Source organism: Balaenoptera acutorostrata, chromosome 16, assembly GCF_949987535.1.
Source record: "Balaenoptera acutorostrata chromosome 16, mBalAcu1.1, whole genome shotgun sequence".
In the NCBI taxonomy this organism is placed as follows: Eukaryota; Metazoa; Chordata; class Mammalia; order Artiodactyla; family Balaenopteridae; genus Balaenoptera; species Balaenoptera acutorostrata.
Window position 1 is genome coordinate 16450613 of NC_080079.1, and position 19258 is coordinate 16469870.

Genomic DNA, 19258 nt, shown 5'->3' on the forward strand with positions numbered 1-19258 from the left:
GGCACAGTGGTTGAGAATCCGCCTGCCAATGCAGGGGACACGGGTTCGAGCCCTGGTCAGGGAAGATCCCACATGCCCCGGAGCAACTAGGCCCGTGTGCCGCAACTACTGAAGCCTGTGCGCCTAGAGCCTGTGAGCCACAACTACTGAAGCCCATGCGCCTAGAGCCCATGCTCCACAACAAGAGAAGCCACCGCAATGAGAAGCCCGCTCACTGCAACGAAGACCTAAAGCAGCCAAAAAATAATAATAAAATAAAAAATTGTTTAAAAAAAATAAAAATGTCATTGATGGTTTTCAAAGACACAGGTATGATGAACGAAGGAGTCTCCATGACCCTCCGGGATTTGCCTGGGGACCCTGTCTGGGAAGTTCTTATACATCAAGAGGTGGCTCTGAGCTGGATTTCTACAAAGAAGAATAAGGGCCATTATCCCATGCAAAGAACTATCTAGTGGAGCTTTGTACCCCATCAGTCACAGGAAGAGAAGGGCTGCAGGCTACCGAAAGCCAGCAGCATTTACAAATGAACTTCCACGGCCTTTATCAACTACAGCCATACCTCTCTTGGTTTTGTTTCCTTCTCTTTTCTGACTCTTCTCTCAATAACTGCACATTTCTTAATATAATGTCACACTGGAAGCAAAATAGACCTTCAATTTTTAGACCTCAATTTATAAAACACTTAGAGGTTCTAGGGGTTTTGTTTTTAAATTAATGGACTGCATAATTTGAAAACTGCACAGGTTCTAATTATTCAGTTCCAAGACACCAAGCACACTGCATAGCGTCACCATGGAAAGGCCCCTCTCAGCGGGAAAGCCACTGATTCCACAATGAAAGGGCAGCAAGGTGCCCTCCTCCCTTTTCTGCCTGGGTGTCCACCCTGTTTTTAAATCCATGCCCCCTGGCAAGTTTCTAAGGTGCAATTCCGAGACCCTCCCCTTTCCCATCCCAGAAGGTGGCCAAGAGCCAGCCCTGAATTGGAGAAGTGCAGGAAGCAAGGCTGGTCCAGCTGGCCAGAGTGGGGTTGGGCCGGGGAGGGAGTCCCAGCGGGTGAAATCACCATGGAGGATAAATCCCTTGGACTTCCCACAGGCCAAGGGCGAGTCTCTCAGGGCAGCGGGCCCCTCTCAGGCTCTGCTTGCAGAGACCTCGCTGGGGGCACTGGGCTGCTTGGGAAAACCAAGCGGGCACCTGCATCCGTTCTGTAAAATGGAGTGGGGGAGGAGGCTTGGGCTTGCCCCCAAAGCCTTTATTCGAAAGGCGAGCCAGGTTAGGCGGATCCACGACCGCGCCAAGCCTGTCGGGCGTATTATGCGGTTCCCTCCTCCACCCACATTCACCGGGCCCCCATCCCCTTACCTGCGGTCCGCGCCCCTCCGCTCGGTGCTCCGCTGCCGGGGACCCATGAGAGGGGCCGTACCCGAGGCCGCCGCGCGCTGCCTCCCAAGAACCCCGCCGGCTCGCCCGGGGCCGACAGCGGGGAGCCTGGAGGAGGCGCGCGCCAGGTGCGCTTTGCCCGGGACGCCGACTTCCCGGAGAGGCGCCCGGGCCCCACGGCCGCACTCAGGTGGAGCGCAGACATTGCCGAACAAAACCCGCCGCCCCGACGCCGCGTCCGCGCGGGGCCACGCCGTCTCGGCACTCCGGGCACATTCGCCCGGGGGCCGGGCGTCCCCTCTCCTGCGAGCGCGAGGAAGGAAGCGGCGCCTCTTAGAGGCCGCTAACCACGCCCCGGAGCGCGGGCACCTGCGGCGTGGAGACCATTCGGGCTGGGCTCTCCGCGGCGAGGAGCGCGCGGCGAGACACGCTCGGGCCAGGGGGCGGTGCAGGCCCGGGGAGGAGCGCCTGGGTGGGAGCCACGTGGGACACCTGTGTTGCTCACGGAGCAGAAGCGGCGAGCGCGGCAAGGAGCGCGCGGCGAGGCAAGCTCGGGCCAGGGGGCGCTGCAGGCCCGGGGAGGGGCGCCCGGGTGGGAGTCACGTGGGACACCTGTGTTGCTCACGGAGCAGAGGCGGCGAGCGCGGCGAGACACGCTCGGGCCAGGGGGCGGTGCAGGCCCGGGGAGGGGCGCCCGGGTGGGAGCCACGTGGGACACCTGTGTTCCTCACGGAGGAGAGGCGCGGAGCGCGGCGCCGGCCGAGCCCGCTCTCCCAAGGCCGGTGCATTGCGCTTCTGGGAACACGGCCCGCAGCGCCCCTCGCGTTTTTAAACAACGCGTTGGCCAAGGCTGGCAAATTAACAAAGGTACTTACTTCTGCTCTGGTCTCCCAGCCTCCGAGCGGTGCAGCAGGGAGCTCTGTGTCATCTGCCGTCGACTCCGCAGGATTTATTGCTTCGACCCTTGCGAAAATGTTGACTTTGGCATCGTTTCTGTTTGTCATGGCAATTGCCCTTTGTTTACCTGTCTGTCCTGTTCTTGCAGTTGGGCGGTAGTAAGCGGGCCTTTGGCCAGTATCCTTGTTTAAGTCTAGTAGGTGCCTTGATTTTAAAAATCAAACACCACAAAGCGAAAACAGCTCAATGCCTGGCACAATGCCTTGTGCGTAGTAAGCACTCAAAAAAAAGAAAAAGCTATTATTGCATAATCTATAGTTTTCATACTTCATCAAAAAAAAGTGTCATTGCATAACGTGTGCTCATTACCAAAAAAATAAAAAGAATGATAAGCAAAGCACACCTACCCCACCACCCAGAGACAGTCACTATTAACATTATGGTGTTCCTTCTTCCAGCATCATTCTACTCATATTAAATTTTATTGTTAGCTCATTCCATGCATAGTGTATCATAACCAGCTTTTTTATGTCCCTTTTTGAACATCTTTCTGTGGCTTTTCTTCACTTCCACTGCATTTTATTTTTCAAGTCAGTCACAAAATTGTCCAATTTCGAGGAAAGGGGAAAAGATTCTGAGGGGGGAGTAACAAGATTCTGTAAGAGGATATGGTACCAGAACTTCTGCAGCAACTATTTTTGGAAACACACTTTGCCACAATTCTAGCAGTATTTTGGAGGATTCCTTACTATTGTCTAGATAAACATTCATGTTATCTGCAAGTGGAGATATTTTTTCCATTAAAAAAAATGTTTTTATTTTAAAAAACTTTAACATCTTTATTGGAGTATAATTGCTTTACAATGGCGTGTTAGTTTCTGCTTCTTTCTGTGGCTTTTAGCCACTTTTAATGTTCTAGTGTGCTTAACCAGTCCACTATTTTAATTTTAATCATTAGATATTTGTGCTTTTGCCCAGTTACTCCCTTGGAGTAAACTGCAAGATGGTAAAGTTCTAGACTATAGGGTATATATACAATTTAAGTCTTTTGATGTGTATTATCAAGTTGCCCTCCAGGAAGATTGACCTGTTTCCTCTTTTCCAAGGCCCTCCCCCATTATTCTTATAAATGTCAATCTGATAGACTAATAACAATTCTGTTTTTACATCTTTCCTTTTCAAAAAATTCTAATAATGTCACATTTCCCTCTGTGGTTCTCAGTTGGTTTCCAATCCTCCCAATATTGACAACTTCCAGTGAAAGTGGCCCATGGTAAGGTCGATTGTTGCAAACTTCACTGAAGAGGGGAAAAAAGAGGCCTCATTTTTTCACCTCGTTTCATTCCTCCCAATAATATTTACTGAGCACCCAAATGTAAAAACAGTCAACCAGAGCAGCATAAGTAATGCCTGAGCACCTGTGCAGGGGAACTTGTCTGCGGGTCTAAATGCTCGGTGGGCGAGGCATGGTCTCTGCCCCTAGATGGGCACTGTCCCATAGAAATGCAATGCACGCCACACAGGTGATTTCAAATGCTCTAGTAGCCATATTAAAGTGAAAAGGAGCAGGTGAACTTAATTTACTAACCCAGTAGATCCCAAATATTATCTCAACATGTAATCAGAGTGAGATATTTTAAGCTAAGTCTTTGAAATTCAGTTGTATTTTACATTTACAGCACATCTCCTTTTGGACTAGCTGTATTTTAAGTGTTCAATAGCCACAAGTGTCGAGTTGCCCATGCCGCCCTAGATAGGGCAGGCGTTTGAGAAGAGCAGACCAAGTCCTGGTCAAAGTGGGAATTTCACAGCTGACAACCCTCTCCCCAACCTGTTCTGATTGGTTGTTGACAGTTAACCAGCACACCTTTGCCTAAGGAGGTTTACCTTAGAGAAGCTACATTTCAATTCTGGATGCTCCTGACAGTTTTACATCTGTAGTTGGGGGCATTTCACATTTTCATTCCATGATTAAGAAGTAAAAAGGCTGAAACTATAAATACTGGTGGAGATATTGAAACGGAGTAGGACCCTATATGGTCCTTGCCCCCCCCATGTCCTCAGCCTGCCTTTTGTCTGTGAAAAAACTTTAGTCAAAGAATAAGTTTAATCAGAGAAGTGAGAAAATGCAGAAACAGAGGAAAACAGTCCAACAAAATAATAATAGTTTAGTCATTAGGCAAATCAAGGACTTCTAGTTCCTCTTCAAGGGCCATCCTGCGAGCTGATGCTGAAACGCCCGCCAGGTGGAAGAAGTGAACTACATGACGACAAGACTGTAGCCACGACATAAGCTGCCACAATTCCGAGAGCTGGCCTCAAAGACGTGGGAACGAACCGACCCTGGAACTAAAGACTAACTGTACTTAAAACAATCAAGATGATGCCGATCAGACCACCGCATAACCAAATTCAAGATGACTGTCAGAGCTGACCGTGCTGTTTCTGCAAGCAGCCCCCCTCCCTCCGCCTATAAAAGCTCTTGCCCCGTCAGCTCGGGGGAGTTGGCCTTTGGACAGGCGTCCGCCCTCCCCCCAGGTTGCCGGCCTCCAAAATAAAGCAAACTTTCCTTTCCACCAACCTTGCCTCTTTATCGGCTTTAGAGTGGCAAGTAGATGGACCCCTTCTTTTGGTAACAGCATCAGTTGCTTCAAACTCCCTCACATCAAAGGTTAATCACCTGAGCCTTTCTACCACGTATGCGTGGGCGGGGAAAGCAGGTGGTCCAGGCTATGGAGTGTGCTGAGTGGTTGACTAGCAGCGGTAGAGGACTTTAATACGGGGAGAAGCTGGGCAACTACTTTTGTCATCCATGGCAACCCCTCCCTTGTGAAGATTTGTGGAAATTTTAAAAATAGGCACCATGAAGGACCTTCATCCCAAAGGGCTTGTGAGCCCCTTGCTTCCAAGGACTTGCCATATTCATCTTTGTGGCCCCAATGCCCTGTAACTCTACATAGTTAATTGCCCTTTTAAAATGTCAATTAATTCATGAATTGCCCTATACAGCATGTCTCAGTTGTAAACACACAAGGTATAAAGACAACTTTGAATTCCACGAAGAGATAAAGGGAGACTTTGGCTCCCAGCAATGTGCAGAGGGAGACACCCAGTGCAGTGGAATGACCACCTCTTTGGAGATGAGGTGGTTTGGGGTTCCCCACCCAGCTCTCTTCCCTACTGGCTTTCTCACAAGAGATAAGATGCTGAATTTTTGACTGTTCAGTTTGCTGGACTACAAAATTAAAAGTTGATGGGTATAGTGGTTCCCAAACCTATGGAAGCCCAATTCAAATTCTTTGCATCCACTCCCCCACACGATAAAGCAAGGTGAAGCACATATTTAAAAACCCAGAGGAGGATTCATAATAGAGCCACAAAAGTTGTAGATTTCCCAGAACCCACAGGGCAGCCACTAACCAGAACCCTCTTGCCGAAAAATGAAAGAACAGGAAACAACGCATGTTAAACGGCGAAGAAACCACCCCAGAGGAAACAAAGGGCCTGGTTCTCAAGCACTCCACAGGCAACAAATTAAGCCAGAGCAAAAACTGTGGCGCTAACAGCAGCAAGAGAGAATAAAGGCGTGGCAGGGGGACATAAGGAAAAGAAATACTGCCATCTTGAAGCTAAAGACCCTTAGGTTTGGGGCAGGCACCAATTGTTCTAAGGGTTAAAGCATCTCAACTCTTTAAAACAGTGAGAAAAATTATGCATAAGGTTTTACTGGATTTGCTTTTAGGAAATGTGATGCTTTCTGGCTACATGAGTAAGCATGGAACGTCTACAAAGGCAAAGGCTTGGGTAACATTCAGTCATTCAATCAACATCCAAAACCACATATGCACTCGACTTCAAACTGTCAATACTTCCAAATTTTGTGTCTTCAGTTTTCACATGTATGTTCATGCCTTAATGTAAGTATTCACTGAGTGCATTTTGAGAGGAAGCTGGGCGCACCCTTGGAGGCAGCAGAGTAGGCTCTGCCTGACGTATGATCAGCCTCACAGTCGGTCTCATTTCCTGGAAGGCTCATGTAACAGGAGGTGGGCACCTGATCATCAAAAGGTTATCACAAGCCTTTAAATACGGCATCACCTCAGGGTCTCAAGGTAAAAGGAAAGCATAGGAAAATGGCTGAGGCTGGGCAGCTAAAGCCTTAAATGAAACCAATGTTAGGTTATCTGAAAGCTACTGCCAGGATTTGAGAACCTTCCTAGAGAAGTTAGACTGCAGTGCCTGAACGGTAACTTGAACAATGTTCAGGCATAGAAGAAGTGTTAGCAGTTCTCTGGGTGAGCCTTCCACGACTCCTGCCCCATGCAAATGGGCAGAAGTCTTAGCCTATGTGAACCTCTCTTTAATTTCAGCAAACAAAACCATCCTACGACTCCTAACGGCACGTTTGGAACCACAGGCTGCCCTCTAATTCATCTGGAAAAAGAGAGCAAACAAAAAGCACCCTTGAGATTCTTCTGTTTAACAAGTGAAGCACTGCTCGGGTGCAAGTCTGGCTACAGAAACACCCACAGCGGCGAGTAGCCCAGGTGTCGCTCTTTGGCTAATCCCAGAAGAGCTCGATTTGCCAAATCCAGGCAGCAGTCATGTTGGTGATGAGCCCACTAGTTACTCTGTTGGTTTTACTGCTCTGGTCTGGCAGCCTCAGAGTGGCGGGCGTCACAATGACTTTATTCCTCGCCTCGAATTTGGCAGTTTAAGGCCCTGCTGAGAAGGATCCTCAGGTTTTCTGGAACAAGAGAGCTCGAGTTCAGACTATCACTCACCCTTGTTCACAATTTTGAAACTTTTTCATTTCTAGCGGCCCTAGCAAAAAACATTCTACCAAAAGAAAAAGGCATATCAAATATGTCCTCTTGCCACACTGCCCATCCCCACCACCCGTTCACTGCTTAATCCATGGTTAAGAATCTCTTCCCTTGCACAATGGATCTGATTTGTCTCAATAGTTGCATGCCCTATGCCAAGGAATACAACTATTTGTTTGATTATATGGTCTCAGGTGTAAGTACTTACCTATGACTGAACTAGGTATTTTGAGGGAACCCCAAGACCGCGATTGGCAGGTGTTGACGGACCACACATGGCCCTACTGAACAAAAAATACGTCACTTACCTCAGTGTCAGGCACACAGCTGGAGCTCAGTAAACATGTGAATTAATGTGAAAGATCAAAAATAAGATCTGGTGGTCCAGTACGAGAATATGAGAATATGCTGCATTAATCCAGAAGACATTTAACCCATCTCTCTACTTGTGAGACTAGCACTATAGATTATGTTAGTTTCTCTTTGGGAACAAGGCAAATAGCTCAACCACCAAATATTATTAAACTCCATTTAATTTAAACTGTTTCTATTCAAACTTCCAGTATGTACCATATGATAAAACCTTGGAATCTGATGAACTTAGATTTTTTTTTTAATGTGTTCCATGACTTGCTTCCCTAATTTTCCTTAATAAAAAGGACAATTCTGCGATTCCAGTTTTCATTTGCATTTTCATTGTGATTGGAACTGAACAGGGTATGAACAAACTAAATGTCCAGTGCTCCTAGTATGTGCCAACAAGAAAAGGAAATTAGCAAAATGCTGCTGGCAATAAGAACACAAGGAAAATCTGGCTGTGAAGGAAAAGGATTTTATTGGGCAGCTTAAATTTTTATCTAATAGAAGCACATCAACGTTTGAACAACTTTTAACATGAGGAAAAACTCCACTTAATCTAAGCTGACACACATTACCAGTAAAAGCAAAAAAAAAAAAAAAAGTCAAGTTTCTTCTTTGAGTTGGTGACAACATCTTCTTAGGCTGTCACAGTCTGATACTTAAATCATGGAAAAATTCCCAAATAGAAACTTACAGGCTGGCAGGAAAGTCAGCTGGCCCATAATTCTGCATATGTGAGTTTAGAGTTTAAGATGACTGTATGTGCTTCCAGAAAAATATATACTCTAACGTAGCTTTTTAACTTAAATTGTTAACTATATTTGTGCTTCAGACAATGTAAATTCTACCTACACTAACAATCTAAGTGGCTACAGATTGGAAAGGTACCTATGGATGGCAGGAGCAGAAAGAGGAACTGCCTTCCGCCCACCTAGTGGGTGAGAGCCCAAGGGCAGACTGTGCCCAAAGGCTGAGGGAAACGTCATCCGAATCAAGATGGAGAGAAAGAAGCTGATGACCTCAGAGAGAACAGGATAAGAAGGGCCGAGACCCAAGCAACAACAAACCAAAGAACATTTATTATGTGCAAGAGGCAGATTGTGACAGGGAGAGCAGGGCATATTTTACTATGAACTATATCAAACATACAGAAAAATCCAAAAAATAAAACTCATGTGTCTATCAACTAAATTGATCCAGTATTAACCCAGAGCCATATCTTCTTCAGTATCTTTAAGTAATAAAAAGTTATATGATAGATTAATAAAACTACCCAACCTAGACAGAAGAGTGGTAAGCAAACAAAATTCAGGCATAAAATGTCATTAAAGAAAAAGTTTCCAAGAAACAAAGACACAAGATGCGGTACTTTCTCTCCTAAGTCTAGCCTTCGCTACTTCCTTTCTCGTTAAGTGTTGATCTCCAAGAGAGAGTGTTTCTGCAAGAGAAAAATCAACTATCATTATGCCTTATATAAAAACTCAATCACCATGGTTCTTAATTTCTATCTTAAGTAAAAGCAAACCAAATATTCACTTTTAACTGAAATTAAGTCAAATCTGCCGGTTAAAAAAAATTCACCGCCACAGTAACAGTGCTTTATGTCCAGTACAGCTGTCTGTTCTCCCCTTCACAGATATAAAATACAGCTGTTTGCTCTCCTCCAAATATAAAAAATATTTTTATTAACTTGTATGCTGAAATACTTACCGCTTTTGAATAATAGATTACAGAGAGTTTTATGTTCTCATCATCACATCACGCCTAGTTTAGCAATTTTACAATAAAATTACTAACAAATTAAAACAAGTTTCTCCAGAGATGATGAAAACACTGAAACTTTAAGCACATTTTATCTTTCTCTAAGAAGAATAATTTAAACAATTATCCAACTATATTTTCACCACAATGAAGGAAGTATGCTTAAGGAACCATGTGTGTAATTTTTTCTAGTAACATAACCCCTTAGTTTCTTGCCCTCCAGAAGTGATCTAATCTAAAATGATATTGTTGCACAGCTACAGGTAAGCAGCAAACGGCGGTACGGAGAATTCAGCTTGCATTGTAAGACCTACTTTCCAGTCTGTGTGTGTGGTTTTTGGGCAGCCATTTAACCTCCCTGAGCCTTCACCTCCTCATCTATAAAATGAGCCCTACCTTCTTTTAATCTTCTGGGCACTGTGAAGATTAAATATGTGACTATTAAATAATGCACTACCCAAATATAAGGTATTACACTGTATTCAAAGGTAGACAAACTATGTATTTATTCCTGCAGCAGGGGTAAAGCCAGTTCAACCACTACGCTTTAAATCAAGTGGTTTTTTTTTTTTTTTTTAAGGTAATGTCTTCAATCTATTTAGAAACAATGGAAAATACAGGTTTCACCTGAAGTTGTGTACCCAAACACACTCAATATTCTTATGCGGAAAAAAGCTTATTGCACACATATAAAGATTAAAGCACATACAGTTAATCAACTTGATTAGAAATATGATGATTTGGCACTAGGACTAAATTCCAGAAGTTCATGTCATTGCATGCTCCTCAATCTATGAAATTTAAATTATCATTAAACTTAAGATTCTAAACTCAAGTATGGTACACAAAACAGCAGTCAGTATTAAAACTTAATGTATTAGAAAGGACTGAAAGTTGTAACTGCAAGTCAGCATTTATTAAAAATAACCCAAAACTTGAAGTAAAATAAATCATCTCAAAATAAACCATGAGAATCAAAACTCTTGATCTTGCATGAATGATATTTAGCTTAGAACTTAGCCATACTTTCTTAGAAACAGAAACAAAACAACTGTCCATTATCACGTGGAGAATAGGTTTGACCCCAGTAGGTACCTCCTTGAGAGTTGCTACACCCACAGAGCCCCCGAGAGCAGGAGGACCTCGGGAGCTACTTGCAAATGGTCAGATATAAACTGCATGTTAGCCAGCAAGAGTGCACATACTAAGTAAGTCAAAGATCCTTTGCTTTTAGCTAGAATTCTATCAATTCAAAGTGGTGAGAAGGACAATTTCATTTTGATCAGAAGTTCTAATTGGCTACTGATCACAAAACAATTTCCGAGGGCCACCTTAGAACAAAGGATCCCAAGGCAATATAAAAAAGCAGGGGAACCACTATTCAAAATCCACCAATGTAGTCTTTAAGCACTAGAGTCACCGCAGTCAGAACAGTAAGACTATGTTTTGTTCTGAAATGAACTATACTATCAGTGCAGCCCATTTTCTGTTCTTGGCCTCTTAGAACCGCTTCACAAAAAGGGCTACGTGTTTTTATAGAAGTGCGTACAAGGGAGAGTTAATTTCACTCTAGACACAAAGAATTTCAGGCTAAGCTTGACCTCATGACAATTTTTACAAGTCCCTGCAAATATCATCAAGAGCTGTCTCTATGTCAAACACAGTAAGGAAAGGACGCTGCAACCCGGACAGCCCTGGACTCAGTCCCACTAGCAGTGTCAAAGGGAGCTTACCAAACAAAACCTAGGAAGACAGCAGAAACACTACAGCCAGACCTCAGATCATCAGACTGCAGAATAAAGTACAGCCTCAAAACGGGTGTCACCCCATTAGCTCTGTCATGACAACATGACTGGAGATGTCCTGCTGCAGGTTACACAAGTGCAAAATCATCAAATTTAACTTACTTAACTTTTAAACAATTTTTTCATTTCAATAAATTTGTTTTGATTGGTTGGATTGTTTAAGAGGAAGAGAAGAATCTGTTCATGTTTTTCAACCTGAGGGTGAGAAGAAATGGTGTTACTTCATTCCTAAAAATGTTGGGAGGATAATTTCACTTAAAGGAAATTTTACCCACTTGTTTCTGTAGCTCTGTGCAGCAGCAATTCATCCTGTTCACCTTTTCTAAAAGCAAATGCAAAAAGCCATTAGACGACTAGCACTATAAGTAACAGGAAAAACAAAACAAAACAAAACCTGCAGTCTGAACATATACAGATCTGCCCCTCAGGGCAGATCCTTTCCAACTACAAAGGACCTGAGCAATTAATTTTTCATTTGGGCTTTATGTTATCTCCTCCTGTCCTGGGTTTTACCAAATGAGTGCCCTTACCTCCAAGGTTTCAGGTCTTTTGCCTATCATACACGGGGTATCTCTTTTTGGTTGAGGGCAGGCCTGCCAAAGCATCATCTTATGAAATAACTAGTAAGATCCATTCTCAAATATGTTGAGTTCTTCTCACTTTGATCAGGATCAAAAGGAAGTTGGAAGCTACTCTGAATGCTTGACATTTCTAAAGCTCTCAGCATCAATTCTATCAACAGTGTCGCTGAGCCTGATCTAAGGAAAATCTGGACTGGGAGGCCTGCTTCCTTCCAGGTGGCTCCTCTGAGGTGGCAACGTGAGTCAGCACCCTGCTGCTGGATTTGTAGAGGAGGATGACAGAGGGAGCGTGGCCACAGAGAATAAGGAAAGATCAGGTCAACTAAATTGATTACGTCTGTTCTTGGTTACACTTACATCTGCTATTAATTAGACTTGAAAAAAATACCTTTATTTAAAGCACTTTGCTTTTTAGATGTGATCTTTTTCGCCAGACCATACATCACCAGCTTATCAGCCAAATTGATAGTACCATTCTCAGAACACTTCTCAACTGACACTGTGTGGACATTCTTGACAAATCCTTTCACAGAAAGCATTACATTCTGATGCAACATGAAATTTTTCAGTAGCTCTATTATTAACTGAGAACAGCTTCCATTCAATTCCACTGGTCCTGGAAAAAAATTGATTACTAGAGTTAATCTTCAAGTTCCTGAAAGATGATATTTAGATAAATTATCTAAGGATAATAAGCAAAAGGCTCACTGATTTTAGCTAGGTTTAGGTATGCTTTGATGTACTACTGCTGTTGCATTCAAAAAAATCAAACTTAATAAATATTCCTCGATCCCTACTATGTCAAGCATTAATTTAGGTCTAGAAGCCACAAAACAGACAAATGTCTGCCTTTGTGGACTTACATTCTAATGGTAGAAGCAAACAATAATAAATATAATTTTCCAACTCTCCGAGTCAAAACCAAAGCAGACTGTGAGGAAATCAGTGCGTTATTATCTACTGGGACCTCTGGGTAAAGAAATCAGGAGTAAGAATAAAACGCTACTTTCACATTTTAGTTCCTTTTATTCCAATTCCAACTGAAGGGCTGAATAAATACGCAGACACGGTATGAATGGGAAGGTAGCCCCAAATGCTGCCATTTGAGTGTCTCTCGCCTCTGTGACAAAGCAGAAAGACCCCCACGCGAGAGGTCAGATGACTGACCCCAGTTCACCCTGGCCCTGCCACTTAACTAGCTTTGCAACCCGAGGCAAACCAGAATCTCTGAGTCTTGACTCTCTGAAACTAATCTGTAAAACAAAGGTGGAACATATGAACATAATTTTTGTGAGAATGAAAGAACAATAAAAGGTATGAGATTTTTTTGTAATCTCTGCTTGATATTTAGAAATCTGGGCCGTTGCTTAAAATACCCTTTTTTTTTAATTTTTAATTTTATTTTTGGCTGCGTTGGGTCTTCATTGCTGCGTGCGGGCTTTCTCTAGTTGCGGTGAGCAGGGGCTACTCTTCGTTGCGGTGCGCAGGCTTCTCACTGCGGTGGCTTCTCTTGTTGTGGAGCAGGGGCTCTAGGCGCGTGGGCTTCAGTAGTTGTGGCACGTGGGTTCAGTAGTTGTGGCTCGCGGGCTCTAGAGCACAGGCTCCTTAGTTGTGGCGCACAGGCTTAGCTGCTCCGCGGCATGTGGGATCTTCCCGGACCAGGACTCGAACCCGTGTCCCCTGCATTGGCAAGCGGATTCTTAACCACCGCGCTACCAGGGAAGTCCTAAAATACCCATTTGTTTCAGACTTAGTGCTATAAAAGAAAGAAAAAAATCCCACAGACACCCAAATTGGAAAGTGACTTAATTGTCTACCTTCAAGGGAACATTTAATAATTTGGAAAGGAAGCTCCAGGTGGCTGGCAGCGATTGGCTGCACTCTGCAAAGAGGCAGAGTTTCAATGTTTCCATAGTCTGCATAGAGCACTTTCACATCAGCAGCTGATGTCCCCAGAACAATGGCACGGTACCAGAAATCATCACCTGAAAATACAAAGGAATCTCAGGTGAGAAGTTACGTTCAATGATGCCCTCCTCCTTTAAGATGGTTATTCACAGTTACATTTACATCACTTAGAAATTCACACCAAGACTTCTGACTTCACATCAAGGAGTCTAGATTAAATACGAGCATCACATCTACTTCTTGCAGATTCTACTCAAAAGACAGTTACAGGACTAAATAGAAAAAGGCCTAAAACCACAAGGATAGAGAACAAGAGGGAAGACAATGTAATAGTGGAAGGTGGAAAGCAAACACATCAGTGGAAATGATTTAGCAGAGCTCAACTAAAGCTGGGTGTAAAGAAGCCAAGAAGCATCTCAGTTTGCATCTCAAATCCCCAAGCAATCAAGGCTCAATAATTGACGCTACTCATTCAAAAGTTGGAGCAAAGACGGAGATGAAACGGGGATTGGATAACGGAAGCAGAGTTGCTTTCCCAAGGCATGTGAATAAACTTTAGTTTATAAACACATTTACACGTAATATCTATTTTTAAAGTTGCTAAAGAGAAAAGATCAGTTTTATGTTTATGTGTTTTAATAACGCTTAGAAAATTCCCCCTTTTCAGGTAACTGCTCCTACCCATGGGCAGAAGACTAGTTTCCTCTCCAGAGAGGACGAACCAGAAAGACTATGGACTGGGGAACGTGAGGCAGAGCAGAGGAGGGAGTTTACAAGAACCCTGTCAGGCAAGCTATGCACTCCAGGCAGGAGACGACCATCTCAAGCAAAAGCACTTCAAGACACAGGCATCAGGAGTTCCCAGTGAAACGGCAGAGCCAGGTCACCCTACAGGAAAGTCCACTAAGCAGACAAGCTCTGCCTGCGCACAAAGGAACTTCCAATTAGCTTCTTAGTGCTTCACCTTACATAAACGAACAGCGAAGGATGACCAGATAGTAGAAGAAAGTCTCTGACATGAAAGAGAAGACCAAAACAAACACAAACTCAAGGAAACAGAGACCCAAAGACGGAGAAGACCATGAAAATTAAAAGAATGATATTAACAGCCTCGGAGAAATGACCTTCCATCCTTGAAGCAAGTACAAGACAGTTATTAAAAACCACACACTTGAGAAACAAAAAAAGCTACTGAAACCAAAAATGTGATATTAAAAATGAAATACGAAAGGCTGGAAGAGAAAACTGAGGAAATCTCTTAAAAAAAAAAAAACAGCAAAGGAAATTCAGCAGAAGAGTTTAAGTCCAACATGAGAATACTTGGAGTTCATAAAGGAGCAGGAAATAAAAGAAAGGAATAAAAAAATTCAGGAAAAATTTTCAAAACTGAAGCTCATGAATTTCTAAAGGGCCCACCCACTGGGAGCTCAGTACAATGGTGAAAACAAAACCAGTGCTGAGTCACATCATAAAATTCAAAACTTGGGATGAAGAGATTACCAAAAGTTCCAGAAAGGAGGAAAAAAATACGTACAAAGTTTGGAGAACCTGAATGACATCCACCTCTCCACCAGCAACACCCACAATGCCTTCAAAATTTTAAGAGAAAGATGATTTCCAACCTAGAATTCTATCTACAGGTAAGCTATCAAGTAACTATTAGGGTAGAATAAAGACTTTTTCAAACATGAAAGATAACAATATTTATCTTACATGTACCTTTTCTCAGCTTCTAGAAGATGAGATAGATATACCAAAATATTAAGAGTAAATCAAAAGTAAAGGACCCAGAAAACAAGTTGAGACGAGGGAGGGAGAAATCTAGCCAACAAGGTGTGGTGGGAGAGAAATCCAAGAAACATAGGGGGTTCGTGCTGAAACAATCTCCAGCATGATGGTGAAAGGAAAATTTCAGGATGACAGCTCAGGTCTGGAGGACAAGCAGTCTGGATAAGAGTGGGTCAGAAGGCTGGAGCTGCCTACAATATGATAAAAGTTGATAAAGTACAGGCAGTATTCATGGAGAGAATTTATACCAATGCAGAGAACTGGAGATCATTAGTGAAAGTATATAGAACACGAGTAACAAAAAAGGCTGCAAAAGAAAAATGTAATTATAGTAACTACATGGGTAGGCTGTGAATACTGTTTATGCAAACCTAATAATGTAATACAGAATACTTATCTAAACAAAAATTATGACACATTCCTACTGGGAAGAAAGAGAGGGAAATTGTAGATCTAGTTGTCATACAAAAGAAGAAGGAAACTAAATACACTTTTAAACTGTAAATCTAAATTTTAAAGTGAACACTGTTTGGGGAATAGAAAAGAGTCTTACCTGTGTATCTGGCACAGCACGCATCTCCAATTTTTGGTCTATAGGCCGATCGACTTTTCTGAGCACTGCAGTATTCTAACAATTCGGCTGTCAATACACACAGTTTTTCCTGATCTTCTAAAATATATATAGAAAATGTTTTGTGAAGAAATTTTCAATGCTACTATTTATAGAAGTATTTATATAAAAAGGAAAGTCAAATCTAATCACTCAAAAAAGACCCCATATATATTAAAATATACATTTATATTTTTAAAATAGATAAAGCCAAAAAAAGATAAAACCACTACTGGTTACCTTGTGGGGAAGGGATGCAAGACTGGGAGGGGGCAAGAAGGAAGCCACTGGGGGGCTAATTTCTTGATCAGGGTGGCTATTCTAGTGTGTTCCTTCTACAAAAACTTGTTCTATTAAGTTGCAGTTTTACGACTGTTCAGTATACTTTTCAGTTAAGTGTGTTACAGTTAATTAAATGAAGCAAAGTACTTCCAATTCATCATACCATATGTTATGGTCAGGATGCAATAATCCGGATGCAATAATCCTAAGACCCTGCTTTCCACTATTCAGTTTAAAGTTGATTATTCCTAATACTGGAGAATAAATTTAAGAGCAGTTATTGTTATCACAATTCTTGGTTTGACCATTTGAAAAAAAAAATTTTTCATTTTTTTCAGCTTTCAAATACCTGCAAATTATTTTGAATAGCAAACTTGCACTAACTCAGCCTCTGATACTGCAAGAATAAACTTAAATACACTGGGGCTTCCTTGGTGGCGCAGTGGTTAAGAATCCGCCTGCCAATGCAGGGGACATGGGTTCGAGCCCTGGTCCGGGAAGATCCCACATGCCACGGAGCAACAAAGCCCATGCACCACAACTACTGAGCCTGCGCTCTAGAGCCCGCGAGCCACAACTACTGAAGCCCGCGGGTCTAGAGCCTGTGCTCCGCAACAAGAGAAGCCACCGCAATGAGAAGCCCACGCACCGGAACGAAGAGTAGCCCCCGCTCACTGCAACTAGAGAAAGCCCGCGCGCAGCAACGAAGACCCAACGCAGCCAAAAATAAGTAAATAAAATAAATGAATTAAAAAAAAAAAACTAAAATACACTGAAGAGATGCCTTAATTGTAATCTTTCACAAAATAAAAAAGGAAAAGGAAAGTCAACATTTATATGCTACTTTTCTTCATGATTAGGGCCCGTGTAAAACATTTCTCTAAGTTTCTAAGATACAGTAACACTGTGATTATAGACTGATTAGGAAGTACTCTTCCAACGTATCTAAAACTGTTTTGGTTCAAATTCTCTTAATGCTTGTAGAAGGTTAGCGTAGTAAGTACAATTCAATACAGACAGTACCTATTTTTAAACAAGAAATTATACAGTAATTAAGGACGTTGCTTTGTTATAAAAAGCTGTAGATGATCAAGACCAGGTGGAGTAGGTGCTGAATGCAGGGCATGTTCACGTTCGTGTTTTTATAATTAAATTTTCCTTAAGTGTTATTATGATCAACTAAAACACTGAGTGAAACAGAAATCATCACCTTCTTCTCCCCATCACTTCCTAAGGAATTCAGGTAAGTTCATTCTACAGTTTAAAAGACCAGCATAAACATGTCTCAAACTTTGTTTGGTTTCTTACCTGGCATTTCATTTGGTAGAGCATAAAACAAGTTTGGGTTTACAATTTCTAATATGTTTGCCTGTACAGCTTTATTAACTGGCAATTCTATTGTCCTCCACTGCTCCGCTGAAGAGGTGGCTGAAAACATATGAAATACAGGTCTCTCATGAAAAAGATAAAATTTAGTATTCTACTGAATACCAACATTCCCAAATTCCCAAAACGAAAATCTGTATTTTCATAAAACAATCTGTTTAATTCGAGGGATTTTGGTGTGCATTACAAAAAAGCTCAATCTATAATAAGAATCCTTAAACTATTATGCTCCTATAGTATATTTCAGTAGTATATTTCCATTTCTGTAGTATATTTAATTCTTAAAATTTACTCAAACTTTAAAGGATACATAGCTGTATGATACACATCTGCCTGACAAATAATTACATTAAAAATGAGTACAGTGTTTAATAAAAAAACCATGTTTCCATAAATATTAAACTAACTTTACCTATTACTAATCTATTTCCACAAAGCATATTTCTACAGGAAAATCATGTCACTTGGAATAGAAAAATTTTCATAGCCTATAAAAGCAAAGGATAACATAAATTTAAATAGCATTTTAAAAATGTTACCTTGAAGCCATGGGGCATCAATCTGAAGACCATATTTATTAATAGGACTGTTTTTCACTAAGTCTTTACATGGTGAACTAGCTTTTAAAACCAGATGTTCCTCAATCAGAACATCAGTAATTATCCTGGGATAAGAAGTGGAAAGATCGGTGAGTTCAATTCCCACTCCATTTTCAGTGATTTCAACCACTCGGGCTTGGAGTTTTATCCCTGTGACACACGTCTGAAATCTTGCTATGGCTTCTCTGGTCCAGCGTTTGTTTCTAGGCTGTATATCTAACAAATAAAACAGCATTAAGAAGAATTCTGCCCTTAATATGTTTTCTTTGTATTTAATTTTTGATAGTTTGATTAATATGTGTCTTGGCGTGTTTCTCCTTGGATCTATCCTGTATGGGACTTTCTGTGCTTCCTGGACTTGATTAACTATTTCCTTTCCCATATTAGGGAAGTTTTCAACCATAATTCAAAAAGAGTCATGTACCAAAATGTTCATTGCAGCTCTATTTACAATAGTCAGGACATGGAAGCAACCTAAGTGTCCATCAACAGATGAATGGATAAAGAAGATGTGGCACATATATACAATGGAATATTACTCAGCCATAAAAAGAAACGAAACTGAGTTATTTGTAGTGAGGTGGATGGACCTAGAGTCTGTCATACAGAGTGAAGTAAGTCAGAAAGAGAAAAACAAATACCATATGCTAACACATATATATGGAATCTAAGAAAAAAAAAAAAAAAGGTCAAGAAGAACCTAAGGGTAAGACGGGAATAAAGACACAGACCTAGTAGAGAATGGACTTGAGGATATGGGGAAGGGGAAGGGTAAGCTGGGACAAAGTGAGAGAGTGGCATGGACATATATACACTACCAAACGTAAAATAGCTAGCTAGTGGGAAGCAGCCGCATAGCACAGGGAGATCAGCTCGGTGGTTTGTGACCACCTAGAGGGGTGGGATAGGGAGGGTGGGAGGGAGGGAGACGCAAGAGGGAAGAGACATGGGAACATATGTATATGTATAACTGATTCACTTTGTTATAAAGCAGAAACTAACACACCATTGTAAAGCAATTACACTCCAATAAAGATGTTAAAAAAAAAAAAGAAGAATTCTGTGCCCCAAA

At 42.1% G+C, this 19258-nt stretch overlaps 1 protein-coding gene across 1 annotated transcript in view; it reads right to left on the minus strand.

The window, feature by feature from the left end:
- Window positions 1-8565: 8565 nt before the first annotated feature.
- TDRD1 (tudor domain containing 1) overlaps window positions 8566-19258 on the minus strand; it is a 37536-nt gene continuing 26843 nt past the window's right edge. Inside the window, exons 16-23 of the mRNA XM_007173121.2 lie at window positions 18127-18402; window positions 17510-17629; window positions 15863-15979; window positions 13431-13598; window positions 12002-12229; window positions 11308-11354; window positions 11135-11227; window positions 8566-8904 (exon numbers count right to left, since the gene is read on the minus strand). Coding sequence (XP_007173183.1) covers window positions 11135-11227; window positions 11308-11354; window positions 12002-12229; window positions 13431-13598; window positions 15863-15979; window positions 17510-17629; window positions 18127-18402 — 1049 coding nt within the window. The 3' untranslated portion in view covers window positions 8566-8904. The remainder of the gene's footprint in view (window positions 8905-11134; window positions 11228-11307; window positions 11355-12001; window positions 12230-13430; window positions 13599-15862; window positions 15980-17509; window positions 17630-18126; window positions 18403-19258) is intronic.